General features: G+C 35.3%; 1 protein-coding gene across 1 annotated transcript in view; it reads left to right on the forward strand.

Annotated features, from left to right (window-relative positions):
* Positions 1-20763, forward strand: part of LOC131840660 (double-stranded RNA-specific editase Adar) — a 74720-nt gene that overhangs the window by 10329 nt on the left and 43628 nt on the right. Inside the window, exons 6-8 of the mRNA XM_059188836.1 lie at positions 13940-14102; positions 19752-19832; positions 20267-20431. Coding sequence (XP_059044819.1) covers positions 13940-14102; positions 19752-19832; positions 20267-20431 — 409 coding nt within the window. The remainder of the gene's footprint in view (positions 1-13939; positions 14103-19751; positions 19833-20266; positions 20432-20763) is intronic.

Below are 20763 nucleotides of genomic sequence, written 5' to 3' on the forward strand. Positions count from 1 at the left end.
GTTCGTAGCTCTCTTGAGAACTAGTTCGCTCCCGACTCAAGTCAGAATGGCAGTAGGCGCTTATTCCAAAGTAAAATAACAAATTCGCAGCGTACTTCTGGATGCAATTTTGATTTATGATTAATAGTTTCACGCATAATAGTTTGTGATTCAATCGCTCAGTTTAGTTCGTAGCTCTCTTGAGAACTAGTTCGCTCCCGACTCAAGTCAGAATGGCAGTAGGCGCTTATTCCAAAGTAAAATAACAAATTCGCAGCGTACTTCTGGATGCAATTTTGATTTATGATTAATAGTTTCACGCATAATAGTTTGTGATTCAATCGCTCAGTTTAGTTCGTAGCTCTCTTGAGAACTAGTTCGCTCCCTGCTCAAGTCAGAATGGCAGTAGGCGCTTATTCCAAAGTAAAATAATAAATTCGCAGCGTACTTCTGGATGCAATTTTGATTTATGATTAATAGTTTCACGCATAATAGTTTGTGATTCAATCGCTCAGTTTAGTTCGTAGCTCTCTTGAGAACTAGTTCGCTCCCTGCTCAAGTCAGAATGGCAGTAGGCGCTTGTTCCAAAGTAAAATAACAAATTCGCAGCGTACTTCTGGATGCAATTTTGATTTATGATTAATAGTTTCACGCATAATAGTTTGTGATTCAATCGCTCAGTTTAGTTCGTAGTTGTCTTGAGAACTAGTTCGCTCCCTGCTCAAGTCAGAATGGCAGTAGGCGCTTATTCCAAAGTAAAATAACAAATTCGCAGCGTACTTCTGGATGCAATTTTGATTTATGATTAATAGTTTCACGCATAATAGTTTGTGATTCAATCGCTCAGTTTAGTTCGTAGCTCTCTTGAGAACTAGTTCGCTCCCGACTCAAGTCAGAATGGCAGTAGGCGCTTATTCCAAAGTAAAATAACAAATTCGCAGCGTACTTCTGGATGCAATTTTGATTTATGATTAATAGTTTCACGCATAATAGTTTGTGATTCAATCGCTCAGTTTAGTTCGTAGCTCTCTTGAGAACTAGTTCGCTCCCGACTCAAGTCAGAATGGCAGTAGGCGCTTATTCCAAAGTAAAATAACAAATTCGCAGCGTACTTCTGGATGCAATTTTGATTTATGATTAATAGTTTCACGCATAATAGTTTGTGATTCAATCGCTCAGTTTAGTTCGTAGCTCTCTTGAGAACTAGTTCGCTCCCGACTCAAGTCAGAATGGCAGTAGGCGCTTATTCCAAAGTAAAATAACAAATTCGCAGCGTACTTCTGGATGCAATTTTGATTTATGATTAATAGTTTCACGCATAATAGTTTGTGATTCAATCGCTCAGTTTAGTTCGTAGCTCTCTTGAGAACTAGTTCGCTCCCTGCTCAAGTCAGAATGGCAGTAGGCGCTTATTCCAAAGTAAAATAATAAATTCGCAGCGTACTTCTGGATGCAATTTTGATTTATGATTAATAGTTTCACGCATAATAGTTTGTGATTCAATCGCTCAGTTTAGTTCGTAGCTCTCTTGAGAACTAGTTCGCTCCCGAGTCGAGTCAGAATGGCAGTAGGCGCTTATTCCAAAGTAAAATAATAAATTCGCAGCGTACTTCTGGATGCAATTTTGATTTATGATTAATAGTTTCACGCATAATAGTTTGTGATTCAATCGCTCAGTTTAGTTCGTAGTTGTCTTGAGAACTAGTTCGCTCCCGGCTCAAGTCAGAATGGCAGTAGGCGCTCATTCCAAAGTAAAATAATAAATTCGCAGCGTACTTCTGGATGCAATTTTGATTTATGATTAATAGTTTCACGCATAATAGTTTGTGATTCAATCGCTCAGTTTAGTTCGTAGCTCTCTTGAGAACTAGTTCGCTCCCGAGTCGAGTCAGAATGGCAGTAGGCGCTTGTTCCAAAGTAAAATAACAAATTCGCAGCGTACTTCTGGATGCAATTTTGATTTATGATTAATAGTCTCACGCATAATAGTTTGTGATTCAATCGCTCAGTTTAGTTCGTAGTTGTCTTGAGAACTAGTTCGCTCCCTGCTCAAGTCAGAATGGCAGTAGGCGCTTATTCCAAAGTAAAATAACAAATTCGCAGCGTACTTCTGGATGCAATTTTGATTTATGATTAATAGTTTCACGCATAATAGTTTGTGATTCAATCGCTCAGTTTAGTTCGTAGTTGTCTTGAGAACTAGTTCGCTCCCGGCTCAAGTCAGAATGGCAGTAGGCGCTTATTCCAAAGTAAAATAACAAATTCGCAGCATACTTCTGGATGCAATTTTGATTTATGATTAATAGTCTCACGCATAATAGTTTGTGATTCAATCGCTCAGTTTAGTTCGTAGCTCTCTTGAGAACTAGTTCGCTCCCGAGTCGAGTCAGAATGGCAGTAGGCGCTTATTCCAAAGTAAAATAATAAATTCGCAGCGTACTTCTGGATGCAATTTTGATTTATGATTAATAGTTTCACGCATAATAGTTTGTGATTCAATCGCTCAGTTTAGTTCGTAGTTGTCTTGAGAACTAGTTCGCTCCCGGCTCAAGTCAGAATGGCAGTAGGCGCTTATTCCAAAGTAAAATAACAAATTCGCAGCATACTTCTGGATGCAATTTTGATTTATGATTAATAGTCTCACGCATAATAGTTTGTGATTCAATCGCTCAGTTTAGTTCGTAGCTCTCTTGAGAACTAGTTCGCTCCCGAGTCGAGTCAGAATGGCAGTAGGCGCTTATTCCAAAGTAAAATAATAAATTCGCAGCGTACTTCTGGATGCAATTTTGATTTATGATTAATAGTTTCACGCATAATAGTTTGTGATTCAATCGCTCAGTTTAGTTCGTAGTTGTCTTGAGAACTAGTTCGCTCCCGGCTCAAGTCAGAATGGCAGTAGGCGCTTATTCCAAAGTAAAATAACAAATTCGCAGCGTACTTCTGGATGCAATTTTGATTTATGATTAATAGTTTCACGCATAATAGTTTGTGATTCAATCGCTCAGTTTAGTTCGTAGCTCTCTTGAGAACTAGTTCGCTCCCGACTCAAGTCAGAATGGCAGTAGGCGCTTATTCCAAAGTAAAATAACAAATTCGCAGCGTACTTCTGGATGCAATTATGATTTCAAATGTATCTTTTTTCTAAATTTAAGTGACGATGCCTTTTTTCTGGTGGCCAGTATTTCTTAATGCGCTTTGCTCTAGTAAGCAAGACGGTAATATAAATTCAATATAATAACAAAGTGTTAAAGATACAAATACAGAAATAGTTAGTTTTAAGTGTATTATTTATATACAGTTGTTGTCCTAATATGACATTTGAAAAAAAACATTTTTAACTGAATAAAAGTATGAAAGTCATGAGTGCACTTTTATGTCCACAGTGTGGTTCTTATCTGTAGGCGACAATCATAACATTTCATCATGTGGCCAGTCAGTTTGTTTGCATTCAATTCAATTCCAAGCGGTACAAAAATGCAATTAAATCAACAAAGTTTATTCAGCTACAGTCGTAAGCGTGCCATTTTGTTTGCGATATCGTTTCGCAAAACCTTAAATTTATGATATTTCCCGCTGTTTCTACTGGTCTACTGTCCATTGCATATTTACATTTGACCCAAAAAAATAGTGCTGGTTGGTAGTTTGTATTCACACGTTTCGACTTGTAAATGTAAACTTACAAGTATTATTTAAAAGAGCAACACACAAGTTTCTTGCTCGTTCTTCTTGTGATGAGACAGCTTTCCGAACGAGTGGTAGATAAAAAACAAATTGTTATGACTATTCAAAAGTGCTTAAATTAAGTTTATTTGAATAAAAGATTTTCTATTGTATTCTACCTCTAGGCTTATAGTAACTACATTTGTTTCTGTAATGGCTCAGTTTAGTTCGAAGCTCTCGTGAGAAATAGTTGGTTCGCTCCCTACTCAAGTCAGAATGGCTATAGGCTGGTCTAAGTCTAGGCATAATAACTGCATTTCTGCAGGCCGTAGGCTGGTCATCCACTAGACATAGGTCTAGTGGATGACCAGCCTACTTACTAATCGTAGTTACTCTATGGTACTACTTACTATAGAGTAACTACGATTCTTTCTGTAGTGACTCAGTTAGTTCGAAGCTTTCTTGAGAAATAGTTGATTCGATCCCGACTCGTGGCAGATACAGACCGTAGGTTGGTCATCCACTAGACCTATAATAACTGCATTTGTTTCAGTAATGGCTCAGTTTAGTTCGAAACTCTCTTGATAAATAGTTGGTTCGCTCCCAACTCGAGGCAGATACAGGCCGTAGGCTAGTCATCCACTAGATCTGTAGTAACTACATTTGTTTCAGTAATAGCTTAGTTTAGTTCGAAACTCTCTTGATAAATAGTTGGTTCGCTCACAACTCGAGGCAGATACAGACCGTAGGCTGGTCATCCACTAGACCTATAGTAATTGCATTTGTTTCTGTAATGGCTCAGTTTAGTTCGAAACTCTCTTGATAACTAGTTGATTCTCTCCCGACTCGAGTCAGAATGTCTGTAGGCTGGTCTACCTCTAGGCTTATAGTAACTGCATTTGTTTCTGTAATGGCTCAGTTTAGTTCGAAGCTCTTTTGAGAACTAGTTGGTTCGCTCCCAACTCGAGGTAGCTACAGGCTGTAGGTTGGTTTGAAGCTCTCTTGATAAATAGTTGGTTCGCTCCCGACATCAGGCAGAGAATGGCCGTAGGTTATTTTTCAAATTCAAATTTAAAATATCTTCATATAGGTCTATTACAGACTCATATGACATGTCAAATCTACCGTCAGTTCGGAATGATTTCGAGATGAGAAGAACTGACAAGAAACTCAGCTCGCGCTCCCGACTTGTATCAGATAATAGCAGTGGGCTGTTCAACTAAATACTTTAAATTACAGGATCAGAAGCATGACATCTTAATGCTCTGGAATAGCAATACATGAGTATCTATTGTGCTGTTCATGTATATAGGCGACGGTTACCACTTACCATCAGGTGGGCCGTCAGATTATCTGACAATGTCAATTATGATGCCGCAAAAGTATGCATAGTTCGTTTTTGGGATCGATCTAGTTCGTCGACTCTCCAAAACCTTCTCCAGTATGCCATTCTAATTACAAGAAAAGACATTTCCCTCCAAAGTTTTTTTTAGAACTAAAAAACGAAAGATCCGCAAAAGTATTTAGTTCGTATCTGGGATCGATCTAGTTCGTCGGCTCTCCAAACCTTCTTCAATATTCCATTTCAATTACAAAAAAGTTCTTCCCTCCAAAATATTTTCATTTGCGAACTAAAGAACGAAAGATCCGCAAAAGTGATTAGTTCGTATCTGGGATCGATCTAGTTCATCGGGAAACAGTTCTAATTATATATATACTATAATCTATAGTTGTAGTACATAAAAAAATTAGGTCACTTTGTTGTTCAATTAATACCACAATAGTATCATTCAAAATATTACGTTATATACATAATCATTTGTCGTGTTCATGTCATAAAAGATAAACATTATCAACAAATACGTACATTGCCGTACGATAAATATGCCTTTTATTCGTGACTGATAAAATTTGTGACAACCTATTTACTGGACATAAAAAAAATTAAAAGTTTGTATACAGTTTTAAACAGACCTTTTGTTATCTGTGGTACCTATGTGCATTTGTTTAAATTAATTTTGTGACATAACCTATTTGCTCGACATAAAAAAATTAAAAAGTTTATATTATAGTCAGTTTAAAAAGACCTTTTGTTGTCTGTGGTTACTATGTGCATTTGTTTAAATTAATTTTGAGAGATAACCTTTTTGCTGGACATAAAAAATTTAAAAAGTTTATATACAGTTTTAAACAGACCTTTTGTTATCTGTGGTACCTATGTGCATTTGTTTAAATTAATTTTGTGACATAACCTATTTGCTCGACATTAAAAAATTAAAAAGTTTCTATTATAGTCAGTTTTAAAAAGACCTTTTGTTATCTGTGGTACCTATGTACATTTAAATTATTTTTGTGACGTATTACTCTAACGATATGTCGAATTAAAAAATTAAAAAGTTATATTACAGTTTAAAACAGACTTTTTGGCATTTAATTAAAACATTGGCAGTTATTACGCGGCAAAAAACGAAGTGATTTGACATCATGGTGCGTTTTGTATTTTAAAGTTTTTTTTATCTTGAGAAAAAAGATGGCGGACGCGCGGGATGTGCTCTTCGCTGTGTTGGATTTCGGAGAGTCTTCCGGATGGGGATCTCGTTGCGTAGGAAAGTTTTGGCGCTTGTGTGTGCTCAGATGTGTGGGGTATTTCTATGTGGCGAGTTCTTCTGTCCAGGAGACTCCTTGGGGTCTGCCATGGTTGGAGACGTGTCCCGCGTTCTCTTCAGGAGCTATTAAGGGAGCCAAAAACATTTTTTCACTGTACGACTTTCTTTGGTTTGAGTGCCATCTGCACTCGCCCTTCTCGTCCGGTAAAGCTGTAAAAGCCAGCTGCGGTCAACAGCAATAGAACAGTCAGAAAAAATACTGTGTTATCGTATCTATCAGGCTATCAGACAAAGTCGCATGTAACAGCTAGTCGATATAAAAGTCCATATCACAATTGCATGTATTAAAAATCTCAATAGTAGAATTGCATTTAGATTTCATTTCAGATTTAAGCATCAAGTTAAATATAGATTTTATTTGATACTGGCTGATCCGCGTAACTCCGTCTATATAAAATTTTCCTCATTTTGCTAGAAATAATCTTTATTCAAATAAACTTAATATAAGCACTTTTGAATATCCCCTCCGATCGATCCCCCGTCCAATTCAAACGAGGATCGATATTACGACGGCCTAAGCCGAGGTTCGACCCCCTAGTGGTGCCCTCAGACTAAAGTCGTATCCGTCAGGCAGGAGTTGGCCTTCAGCCGCTCGATAGGTTCTTCCTTTGGTTTGGACTGTCATCTGCACTCGCCCCCTAACGTCCAGTGAAGCTGTAAAGGCCAGCTTTTTTTTATTTTCGGACTACTCTAATGCTGTTGGCCGCAACAGTATTAGGGTAGTCCGAAAATAAAAAAAAAGGATCTTAATAGAATGGTGCACCTGCTTGCGCTGCGCTAACGTGGAGGATGATAAGATGAGCATGAGGTTAAGTCATAGCTCATCCTGAAAGTCAACCTAGGCGCTATGTGAATCGTCCTGGCGTTGTTATTTTTACTATCATCATCATCATTGCCTTGCCTTTATCCCATTATTTGGGGTCGGCGCAGTATGTCATTCTCTTCCACTGCTCTCTATCAGTCGTCATATCTAAACATACTCTTCTTTTATTCATATCATCTATCACACAATCCATCCATCTTTTCTTAGGGCGTCCCCTCCCTTTACATCCATCCACATTCATATTATACACTTTCCATAAGACATGGTCCTCATTCCTCCGCATAACATGCCCATACCAGCTCAATCTGTTACCTCGCAACTTTTCTATAACCGGCGCAACTGTTACGTTACTATCATCATATTAAATATAATTATGGTTCGTTCAGTCCTCGTGTCACAGTATCAAAAAGGTAGCTAAAAAGACAGACACACTTTCGCATTTATAATATTAATACGGATTCAATTGCAACTGTAGGGCTATCAATTGTAGGAGTTTAAGATGAAATTCTAAAGTAAATTGTATACTTTATGGGTAGAAATGGTTGAGTTTGAAAGCGTACCGCGCGGGGCTCGGCACAGTTGCCCGTGTTGTCCGCCACTGAGTTCGACGGTCGTGTGCATAATTGGCGTGATTTTTATTGTATTTTAGGAAAATTTACACAATGTACAAATAATGAGATAAAATATGAGAAGCAATTATAGTTTACTAGCTGTGTCTGCGATTTCGTCCGCGTGTTATTGTAACCTTGACTGAATTAAGAATTAAGAAATAGAAAAGGCAAAGAAAAAGTTCTCGTTCTAGCTCCATACTAATTTTCATCCCCTAGTAGCTTTGGCGTGACAGCGAGACAGACAGATAGATAGTGTTACTTTCCCATTTATAATATTATGCAAGGATTAGTAAGGTATTTAATAAACTAGCCCAAAAAGGCCTAGGAAAAATTTTCATCGTTCTATCTTAAAAAATGACGTATTTCCATAAAATCATTCATCCTCTATATTATTTTACCTTATTGAGGGTAAATTTTTTACAAACTTTCAATGGCATGTTCATTTATATTTAATCAATAGCTTCAAAATAAGTTTCAAGCTTCTGGCTTTAAAAATGGCAATACTTCCAAACAAACTTTCATCTCCTCTTTCAACCTCTTATAACCCTTTTTCGCATTAAAAAGCAGCCTATGTCCTTTGACAGGGTCTATTTTGACAGGACTATCTGTGTACCAATGTTAATTAAAATCGGTTCAGGACGTGATAGCGAGACAGACAGACAGAGTTACTTTCGCATTTATAATGTTAATAAGGATAACTGTGTTCAATTCATATTATGGAATTGTCAGTTCATCCATTTGGGACGTATAATGTGAAATTCAAACGCTGGCTGAATCCCACGAGATAAATAAAAAATGTACTATAGTATTGTACATTTAAAAAAGGCCAACAAAAAAGTCTAAGATAGTATATTTTTATCCTTTACAATTTACGAGAAAAAATGGCTTAATTACGAAGTGATTTTAAGCAATACAGCAATAATTTTTATCCAATTAAGTACCTTAAATACATTATCCTTTTAATATAGATCAATACGGCCGTTTACAGCATGTCATTTAAATGAATATTTCCAAAGATATTACAGATTTAAAATGCAGGGATCGTAGGGTCTGCTCTTTTACGAGTAACCTTTAAACAAAACATGTTTATATTGTCTAATGACAAAAAAACTGTAAACGTTGTTTATAAAGACATTCTGTAGTAGGTATATTTAGTATCACAATTGCACCCGTGCGAAGCCGAAGTGAATCGCCAGTATAGAAACACGTGAACGGTCAATTGAAGTCATGTCGATGTGTATAGAAGCTATGGACCAAGATGATCCCATGACAGCGTTCTTTGTGGAAGCAACCAGAGCTACGGTAGATGTTATCATTTCAAATGCATTATCATCCTTATGTTCTTGGACATTAAAGTTTAAAACCAAAAAACATAACAGTAGTATGTAACCATTGGAAAACGAAGAGAATATGAAAGAAAATTTTTTTCGGACTGATTGGAGATTGGGAAGTGGATGGCTATGAGTTTTGTTAGGGTTTTTATCTTGTGGTAGCTTTTTACAGAGGCGCAAATATAAATACGATGTATTTTTAACCTACTATAATATATTACACACAATAGTTTAAAACTTTTAATGAAACAAAAAAAGTCTTTAACAGAAACTATTGGCGGGTGCGTAATCGTGAATTTGTGTAACGTTCTTACTTAATGATATCTGCGCATGACTGATTGCGCTCGCTTTTTTTTATTTTTTCGGACTAATCTAATGCTGTTGGCCGCAGCTGGCCTTTACAGCTTCACCGTACGTTAGGGGGCGAGTGCAGATGGACTTATGGAGCGGCTGAAGGCCAACTCCTGCCTGACGGATACGACTTTAGTCTGATGGCACCACTAGGGGTTCGAACCTCGGCTCAGGCCGTCGTAATTTCGATCCCCGTTTAAATTGAACGGGGGATCGATCGGAGGGGACTGCGTGCATTCCTCTAAATGTGCGGGGAAGCGACGGGTGCTGGAAGGGCGAGTAGGCATTGGCACGTCGTTAGGGGTCCGCGTAATAACTATCTAATTATTTCTGTAATAATGTCTTGTAACAACATTTCACCGTCCAATTCAAACTGACATCGAAATTACGACGCCTGAGCCGAAGTTCGAACTCCTAGCGGTTCTCATAAACTAAAGTCGTGTCCGTCAGGCGGGAGTTGGCCTTCAGCTGTAAAGCCCAACTAAGGCCGATAGGCACAGAGTAGTCCAAAGAAAAATCGAACAACGTAGAAAAAATCGATTGAGTACTATAGACTTTTAGAGACATTGCTACTTTAAGATCCTTTTAATACATCCACAACAGTTTTTAAGGTTACAGAACTGTAAAATAACGACTTTATAGTTTTGCAGGATATCTTGATTTCTGGCAAAACTACAAGGTCTGTGCAAAATAGTTTCATTTCGTTACATTCTCTTCCTTTTCCATTTGAGTTTCATACTTTTATTTTCATTTATATTTTCAAAGGATTTTGCACTAACACTAGCCTAATATTTTTATATTTTCTTCTTGACAGTCATCTTTAATTGAATTGCAAAGAGTTACCTCATTCTTAGATACTTTAATATTATTATGTGACACTGTTTGTATAGGCCGTTATTAGTTATCCAAAGCCGTAATAAAGAGAACCTTAGAAAAAGTTAAAATGTTGGCAACCCTATTTTTAAAATTTAGAATAACTTTGAAGTGAATTTCCATTAATTAAAAAGTAATTAATTAAATTAGATTAAACATTAGTAGCATGTAATTATATTTAAACAATAGTTAATTTGTTAAATTAAAATTGTTATTGTGAATATCACGTATAATTAGGTTACAAAAGTCAGTACAAAAGTTTGTTTCTGTTATTTTTTTCGACTTGAATGTTTTTATTTTGTTAAATGCCCAATTTTCGCCGATATAGTAAATATTGCTGTTTATACAGTAATAAAAGTTATTAGAAATTGTTTGTTTGTGTATTTTCACGACTTAAGATAAAGAATATCGTGTGATTTGTTTAAAAGAAGTTCAAGCAAGTACTAATACGTTGTAGGTTTAGAGTATTATTTTAAAGTGTCTTGTGCTTTGTTTAAAATAAATGAGCAAGTTCTATCAAGATTCGTTGTTTCTAGTATTATTATTAATAATAAACCTTTTGTCTGTGCTATTTTTGAGATGAATAATCTAAGTGCGCCTTCGTGATACAGTATATTTGCATGTTAAATTTCGTGAAAATGTATATAAGTTGACGGACAGGTATAAAATATGCAGGTATATGTAATATGTTATATATATTTTTTAAAGAAACATACCAAAATGCATTTATGACGTAATAAACTGTCAGAAAGAAATTAAAAATGTAGGACTTATGGTAGTTTTTTAACGAGTTTTTTTTTTATACCAAATGCAGTAAATAAGACATCTAAGGAGATTTTAGTTCTTCATGTCCAACATCTGTGCTCTTCCAATAACTATAATAATCATATTATTATGTAAAAAATTTTTTTTTTATAAGTAATATTAAAATTAGATTTTTTTTTAAATTATTTTTTATAAATATAATTTGAATGTTCTCTTCAAATATTATTAAAAATACCTAATATCATATTAGGTAATGCCATTTTCATATAGCTATTTAGGTAAAAAAATGTATATAACTTTTTTTTAAATGTGGAGTGAAAAAAGTAACTTGACACATTTGTCTTCATTCATTCTGTATTAGAGCCATAAAATAACAAATTGTACATCATTATACTCAAGACTGAATATAATATCATTTTGCCTTTTCTGGAAATGCAAAAAAGTTACTCAATATTAAAGAAAAAAGCTGTAGTAAATATTATATATGAAAATTAAGAGATTAATATCTCTGTCACATAACTAACCCATATTACAGTTTTGTTTTTTAAAAAATATTTTATTTAATTATCAACTAGCTGTTCCTGCAACTTCGTCCGCATGGAATTTAACTTTATTATTTCTGAAATAAAAGTTGCCTAAGTTACTCCCTATTACATCAGCTACCTGCCAATAAAAGTCCCGTCAAAATCGGTCCAGCAATTTCAGAGATTAGCCGGAACAAATAGACAGACAGACAAAACTTTAAAAAAATGTTATTTTGGTGTATATACTGTATTTATACTCATATGCATGTAGTAAAAGCAGTTATTTCAATATTACAAATAGACATATAACATATGTATTAATAAAAACATTTAAGTAGATTAATTTCTACAGAACCATATAGCTATACTAATTTTATATATATATATAATATGTATGTATTTACAAACTCAAATGTATCCATTTAAGTATATATCAGTTGTCTAGTACTCATAACACAAGCTCTGCTTAGCTTGGGCTTTAGCTTGCATTCTGCATTCCTGAATATGAATATGAACTATAAGTGTGCAAAATTTCATACTCCATCCATGCAAAATTAGTAATTAGTTATTAGGGGCTAAAAGTTTTTGCTTCCGATATTAACATAATGATGGTAGTTAGTTGGTCAGTATATCATTAACGATGGATTTAAACTCTATTCTATAGAACTATAAAGTAACAAAACGCACTATGATGCAACAAATAAAACAGTTGCGAGATTCAGACCTGCGTGCCAAGCATCCTATATCAATTCTGAACGAGCTGCGCATTGTGTTCTCATTCAAAGATGTCCATAAATACGGAGTTGAACATAAACCCACTTTCTGTGTCTATGTTGTGGTTAGTAGCTATTATTTATTGGTGTTGTTATATTATTTGTAGATTTTCATGATTCTTTTCTATTTATTTATATAGTTAAACAGTTTCAGTATGATATTATTTTATGTTATTTGTAGATTTTGAGGATCCTTTTGTATTTTTTTTTGTGGATGATAATGGAATTGTGCACCTGTTTGCGCTAACGGTTTTCACTGGCGGGGCACCAGTGGAGGATGATGAGCATGAGGTCAGGTCAGTTAGCCCATCGTGACAGATTCACCAAGAATTTATCACGATGGTTTCCAGGAGGAACCGCGTGGAGGTCAACCTGATATGGTACATTGCTAGTAATGGGTTCATCAGTCCCATTTCCCCCCGATCCTTTTGTATTTGTACAACTCAAAATATTCGGATAGGTCAAGTTGGAATTTTTAATAATAAACGTGCTCCGCTCAACATGTGACCGGGTGTGTGAACAAGACCAGGAACAATCCTAGTAAAATTTACAATAAGAAGAAGCCGAAAATGTCATATTTAAATAATAAATTTTATCTATAAGCTGTAGAAAGAAAGAAATAGTTTCTTCAACACGAGAGTAACACAAGTTTCTTGCTCTTTCTTGTGCTAAATATCAATACATAAATATTGTATAATATAATACATAGATAGATAAATTCTTTATTCTCATAAAATTGATAAGGAAATGGTGCCGAAAATGATATATTAGCGCGAAGCGTGGAGTGATCTTAGAGATCAGATTTGCACTCTTTGTAACGAAACTCCTCCGATATGGCTTGAGCGATTGAGAGCAAATGGAGTGAACTTAGAGATCAGATTTCCACTCATTGTATGATATTCCTCCGAAACGACTTGACCTATCGAGACCAAAATTTCATCGAAGGTCGACGTTAAGCCTCCATCGTTTAGCACTCAAAAAAATCGGTTATTTAGAATAAACTTGCTCCGCTCATGTGACTTGGTGTGTAAACAGCACACTGGTAACAAACATACATAGTTTTAATAATCAATTGAACAATAGCAACGTTTTTTTTTATAACACAGGGGACAAACGAGCATGCGGCTCACCTGATGGTAAGTGATTACCGCCGCCCATGAGCACCCGCAAGATTATATTGTTATTGTTGCTAGTATTTTTAATAATCTAATAAAAACATTCGAATAGTCACATTTTTTTATTCTATCACTCATTCGGAACGTAGACTCATCACAAGAACAATGAGCAAGAAACTTGCGTGTTGCTCTTTTCAAAGTTTCCACTCCAATCGATTCCTCGTCCAATTCAAACGGTGATCAAAATTACGAGCCTGAACCGAGGTTCGAACCCTAGTAGTGCCCTCAGAGTAAAGTCGTATCCGTCAGGCGGGAGTTGGCATTCAGCCGCTCCATAAGTCCTTCCTTTGGTTTGGAGTGCCATCTGCACTCGCCCCCTATCGTCCGGTGAAGCTGTAAAGGCCAGCTGCGGCCAACAGTATTAGAGTAGTCTGAAATAAAATTATTTTCAAAGCATTTCCTTTGTAGGTAGCGGATATGACGTTCGAAGGGTGGGGCCACAGTAAACGCGAGGCGCGGGCGTCAGCCGCTCGCGCTTGTCTCTCAGCCCTACTGGCGCATGTGGGCCGGGTCCTGCCAACTGGCAATCCTCAGCATGACTTCACAAGCGACGACCCTGGCAAGTATTCAGGTAAGCAATATAACCGTACTAGCTGTGCCCGCGGCTTCGCGTGGAATAGTGACCTTTACCAAATAAAGAAAAGTCCTACTAATATTATAAACACGAAAGTTTGTGAGTATGGATGGCTGTTTGTTACTCTTTCAAGCCAAAACTACTGAAGACTTTAGAGGAGAGTTTGTGAGTATGGATGGATGTTTGTTACTCTTTCAAGCTAAAACTACTGAAGACTTTAGAGGAGAGTTTGTGAGTATGAATGTATGTTTGTTACTCTTTCAAGCTAAAACTACTGAAGACTTTAGAGGAGAGTTTGTGAGTATGAATGTATGTTTGTTACTCTTTCAAGCTAAAACTACTGAAGACTTTAGAGGAGAGTTTGTGAGTATGAATGTATGTTTGTTACTCTTTCAAGCTAAAACTACTGAAGACTTTAGAGGAGAGTTTGTGAGTATGAATGTATGTTTGTTACTCTTTCAAGCTAAAACTACTGAAGACTTTAGAGGAGAGTTTGTGAGTATGGATGGATGTTTGTTACTCTTTCAAGCTAAAACTACTGAAGACTTTAGAGGAGAGTTTGTGAGTATGAATGTATGTTTGTTACTCTTTCAAGCTAAAACTACTGAAGACTTTAGAGGAGAGTTTGTGAGTATGAATGTATGTTTGTTACTCTTTCAAGCTAAAACTACTGAAGACTTTAGAGGAGAGTTTGTGAGTATGAATGTATGTTTGTTACTCTTTCAAGCTAAAACTACTGAAGACTTTAGAGGAGAGTTTGTGAGTATGGATGGATGTTTCTTACTCTTTCAAGCCAAAACTATTGAACCGATCATCATGAAATTTGTGTACACATGTTCTTGGAGGTATTAGAATGAACAAGAGATAATTTTTATTAAAAAAAAATATATTTAATGAATTTAATTCGAGCGAATCCGCGGGTAACAGCTAATAATATTATAAACGCGAAAGTTTTTGAGTATAGATGGATGTTTGTTACTCTTTCACGTAAAAACTACGCAACGGATTTTGATGAAACTTTAGAGTAATATAGCTTGTGTACCAGAATAACATATAGGCTATATTTTATATTGAAATTTGACGCGAGAGAAACCGCGGGCACAATTAGTTACAGTTAGAAGACGCTTCACGTGATAAAGTTTTCTAGTAACAAAAAACCCTTTCGTTGAAATCGGTAGAAAATAATTACCAATTAACATAGTTTCCATCAAAGTTGGAACACTCTATGATTGTCATCATAATGTCTAAATCAGTAATGACGGCCCACAGCGTTGCGTGATTAATAATTTGATTGCATGCGTAAACAAAAGCATAACCCTCCTTTATCAGTTCGGATTAGTGATTCCAATTTTCGTAATCGAGCCCCGAGACTGTGAGTGGTATAGTCTTTTTTCTGAGTCTTTATTTTTTTACTACCATTTGAAAGCACCCGTGATTTTACTCGCTTTGAATAAAAAATATTTGTTTTTTTAATAAAAAGTTCATTCTAATGCCGCCAAGAACATGTATCAAAAACATACCTAATTTTACATTTATAATACTTGTATGGATGTAAAAGGAATTTCAAGAATAGGGTAGAATAGAAATTCATTTGTTCAAATATACTTACATCAGATAGTGCTAAAGCAATTTGTTCACTGGTGAGGTAATGGAGTAATTAGTTTTAGGGTACAATGGGACTGGCATGTACTTTTAGATTGTACAAAAGTTCCTAAATTTTAAAAGAAATAAATAAATATATACCTACATTGAAATACTCTTAATTTTTTGAATAATCTTAAATTTTTATTATGGCAGCAATGTACCATATCAGGTTGACCAACACACGATTTCCCTGGAGACCATCATGATAAATTCCTAAAAAAAATTACCACGATGGACTAACTGATCTGACCTTAAACTCATCTTGTCATTCCCGACTGGTGCCCTTATACCATTTTTGCAGCCAGGTCAACTGATCCTGACAATAGCCCAAACAACCCAATAAAAAAAAGGAGATCAAACTATCGCTCCTAAGAATATCCTTCAATTCTTGTTTCTGACGGGTCTAGGTAGCGAACTTTGAACAGGGCGAGCACAATAGATCTATGTAGGTCGCAGTGCTACAGGTCTAATCACCTGACAATAGCCCAAAACCCCCATTAAATAATCCCCGAGGCCGTCTCGAGTCTTTGGGTATTAACAAGAAATAGAAATAGAAATAATCTTTATTCAAATAAACTCATTACAAGCACTTTTGAATAGTCATATTTTGATTCTACCACTCATTCGGAATGCAGATTCATCACAAGAAGAATGAGCAAGAAACTTGTGTGTTGCTCTTTTTAATAGATGTTTTTTTTTATATAAATAATTACAGTATAACAAGTAAGAGGCATGCGATAATCAACATAGAAGTCGCTACGCACTCATTATTAATGTAATCAGACAATATTGTCAGTGCTATGGATTTAAAGTTTTTCTATAAAAACATTATTATCGTTAACGAATTCTTCAATTTTATAGTAAGCTTTTTTGCAAAGGAACTGTTTTATTTGACATTTAAATCTTTTTTCTGGCAGATTTATAACATACTCTGGTATTTTATTGTAAAACCTTACGCAATTGCCATAAAACGAATTACTAACTTTAGCCAAACGACATTTAGGTAAAATCAGTTTGTTATTGTTACGTAAGCTTTTATTAGTGCAATCACTAACTCTTTTGAATCTGTCTATATTCCTTCTGGCATAGATGATATTTTCATAAATGTATTGAGAAGCAACGGTGAGGATATTTGATTCCTTAAAACACTCTCGCATTGACTCCCTGGAACCCATACCATAAATGGAGCGAATGGCCCTCTTTTGTAAAGTAAATATTGTATTTATATCAGCTGCTTTGCCCCATAACAAAATACCATACGACATAATGCTATGGAAATAGCTAAAATAGACAAGTTTAGCCGTTGCCACGTCTGTTAATTGTCTAATTCTTCTTACCGCATAAGCGGCAGAACTAAGTCGACTCGCCAATTTAGTAATATGAGCACCCCATTGCAACTTGGAATCTAATGTGATACCTAGAAATACAGTATCGTCAACAAAATTAATAGATTTATTGTCCAATACGATTTTTGAATCTACCGGCCTTACATTGGGGAGAGTAAATTTGATACATTTAGTTTTATTTGCATTTAGTAGCATATTATTTGCCGTAAACCATTTTAAAACATAAGAGAGAGAACCGTTTACTTCGTCCATATCATCAATATGTCGATTGACTTTGAATACTAATGAAGTATCATCAGCAAACAGAACTATGTCAGCTATCTTTTCTACCATATAAGGAAGATCGTTTATGTAAACTAAAAATAAGAAAGGACCCAGAATAGAGCCCTGAGGAACACCCATTTTAATACTAGTTCCCTCAGACTTTACACCATTTATTTCAACAACTTGCATTCTATTATTTAGATAGGATTTCATCATGCATAGTGCTTCATATCTAATACCGTAATGTTCTAATTTGAGTAAGAGTGTTTCATGATCAACGCAATCAAATGCTTTTGAGAGGTCACAGAATACACCGATAGCATCCTGAGACCTCTTCCAACAGTCAAAAATGTGTTTCATTAAAGCTACACCAGCGTCAGTAGTTGATTTACCGGCTGTGAAACCAAATTGCCGACTGTGAAGCAGTCTATTTATTTTAAAGTGTTGAAGCATCTGATTGAGCATAATTTTTTCAAACACTTTACTTAGTACTGGTAAGATAGAAATGGGCCTATAATTACCTACTTCAGTTTTATCCCCTAACTTAAAAAGTGGAGTTATTTTGCTATGTTTCATTAAATTGGGAAAAACACCGTCAAAAATACATTTATTGAAGATAGTTACTAAATATGGAGCAATAACATCTATAGCGGTGTTAATAACTTTAACAGACATGCCCCAATGGTCTTCAGTATTTTTTAAATTTAATTGTTTAAATGTTTTCGTAATTGTAGCAATGTCAATAAATGTAAATTTAAATGTAACCGGACACGAAGCAACATTGTCAATAAGGAATGATTTAGCTGTACTTGGAGAAGAGTCCAAAGAGGACGTAATATCAGTTGGAATACTAGCAAAAAAATTTTCAAAAATATTGACTATTTCTTTCGTGGACGTTACTAGTTTATCATTATAATTTAACGTAAAATCATTATATGGACTTTTAACTTTGCCAGTTTCTTTATTAATAATATTCCACACTATCCTAATCTTATCCTTGGATTCTTTAATTTTTTTATTTAGATAATTAGACTTTGCTACATTACATACCTTTTTAAAAGTTTTTGAGTATCTTTTTACATAATTTACGAATGTACTATCGAAATGGTATTTTTTTTGATCATATAAATCAAATAATATATTTCTACTTTTATGAATTCCCTTTGTAGCCCATTCTGAAAATTTTGTTTTGTTACTAATACTGATAGTTTTTTTGTTAAAAGCCTTATTATATTCGTAAGAAACAATATTGAAGAAATCTGTATAAAGTTTGTTGGGTTCATCAGATTGAGGACAAAAATGTAATTTACTACGAACTGATATTTTAAATTTATTTATCTTATAACCAGTCAAGTCTCTTGACACTGACAATATTCTAAATCCCTCAATAAAAAGAATTCGAGACGGCCTCCGTCTCGAATCCTTAGTCACATCACTACCAATGAATTTCTTATTTGATCCGTACTTGGTACAGCTCGATCGAAGCCTCTTTAATGAGCCGGTTCGTTTTTGCATCGGTCGTGTCATCCGATTGTGGTATGGATTTAAATTTATAGTCTCCAATGATTTTAATTTATGATTTTTTAGACCTTGTACTATCATCATTGCCTTGTCTTTGTAGTCCCCAATTTTTATTTATAATGATTTTAATTTATGGTTTTTGAACCATCATTATTGTTTTGCCTTTATTCTATTATTTGTGGTCGGTGCAGTAAGTCCTTTTCTTCCACTGATTCATACCGGTCGTTGTATCTGAACTTACTCTCCTTTTATACATATCATCTTTCATACAATCCATCCATTTTTTCTTCGGTAGTCTCTATTCTTTAAAATTTATATTGATATTGAAAATAATAAAATCAGAGTTTCTTGTCAGTTCTTCTTAGCTCGAAACCGATTCTTCTAATCTAAAAAAATGCAATAGCTGACATTCTAACATTCTCCCTAATTGAATTTAAAAATGAATCAGTATTTTTGTAATCATTTGAAAAGAATACGAGCTGAGTTTCTTGTCAGTTCTCATCTCGTAATCATGCCGAACTGACGGTAGATTTGACATATCATAAGTCTATAATAGACCTACATGAATAAAGATATTTTGATTAGATTTCACTAGATCACACTTTGTCTACCCCATCAAGATATTTTGATTTAACTAGATCACACTTTGACTGCCCCTCCTTTCTTTTTTCGGACTACTCTAATGCTGCTAGCCGCAGCTGGCCTTTACAGCTGCACCGGAAGATAGAAGACGAGTGCATATGGCACTCCAAACCAAAGGAAGGACTTATGGAGCGGCTGAAGGCCAACTCCCGCCTGACTCAAGTATGAACAAGTATTTTTATTTTGATTTGGTTATTTATTAATTGCATTATATGTATTACTATTACAGTATCAAATTTCCAATGTATGCCCACTAAGATGAACGTCTCGGACGATGAAACACCAATGCACAGCGGGGGGCAGAGTCCTGGTGAGTTAAGATAGATATGTAGTTTTTTTTTTTATTTTGGTCCCACTGAAAATCTGCGGCATGTTCACATAGAACATGACATAAAGCTAAGCGGTGCTAATTCTATTAAAAAAATATATAATTAATGATAATCTATATACATGTTAAACTAAATTTAATTGTATATAATTTTTTTTATTTTAACTAATTTTTTTTAACTAACACGTAGCATAATGTATGAAGTTAGTTTTATTTTTTACTTTTTACAGACGTAATATTTGTCGCATTATTCATTATTCTTTAGTCACTTTGGCCAAAATCAACAGTGTGATTATTATTATCTCTGACTTTGTACAAAGTGTTAACACATAATTTCCGCTGTTAAATCCCTCTGAAATGCAGTTTTGCTCCAGTCACTTGAGCAAAATCAAAGTGGTGGTAATGATTGTCCGCAGTGTTCACCCCACCGACAAGCGGCTCCTCTCCAGCCACCGCTCTGTTCGGGGCCACTAACGCCACCACAATAGTCAAGAGTCCAATCAATATGTTGTACGAAAACTACCCTGGTCTGATCTTCAACTGCACCTTCGGGGATGGTTCACCCCTGGACGCCACGCAAGGTAACCCTTCATTATCAGCAACCGTACTTTCTACCGATAATTCCATCGGAAGTCACTGTTCATTGTCATTTCTAGAGTAAATGGCTGAACGTATCTTAAGGAGATTAGAACATATAGATAGATCGCCACGGGGACGGTCATAGGATAACTTTTGTGTCAAAAAAACATCTGCGAATGGGCGAAATTTAGAAGGGAGGTCTTTTACGCGCTAAATCGGGGTCGCGTGTTTGTGTTTAAAAAGTCATGACTTGCAATCACTCTCGATTATTCGCTCTTTTACGCGCTAAATCGGGAGCGCGTTCGTATCTATAATACCTATATACTAATATCTA

This window comes from Achroia grisella, unplaced genomic scaffold, assembly GCF_030625045.1.
Source record: "Achroia grisella isolate CSIRO2021 unplaced genomic scaffold, CSIRO_AGI_Agris_v1 utg149, whole genome shotgun sequence".
Classification (NCBI taxonomy): Eukaryota; Metazoa; Arthropoda; class Insecta; order Lepidoptera; family Pyralidae; genus Achroia; species Achroia grisella.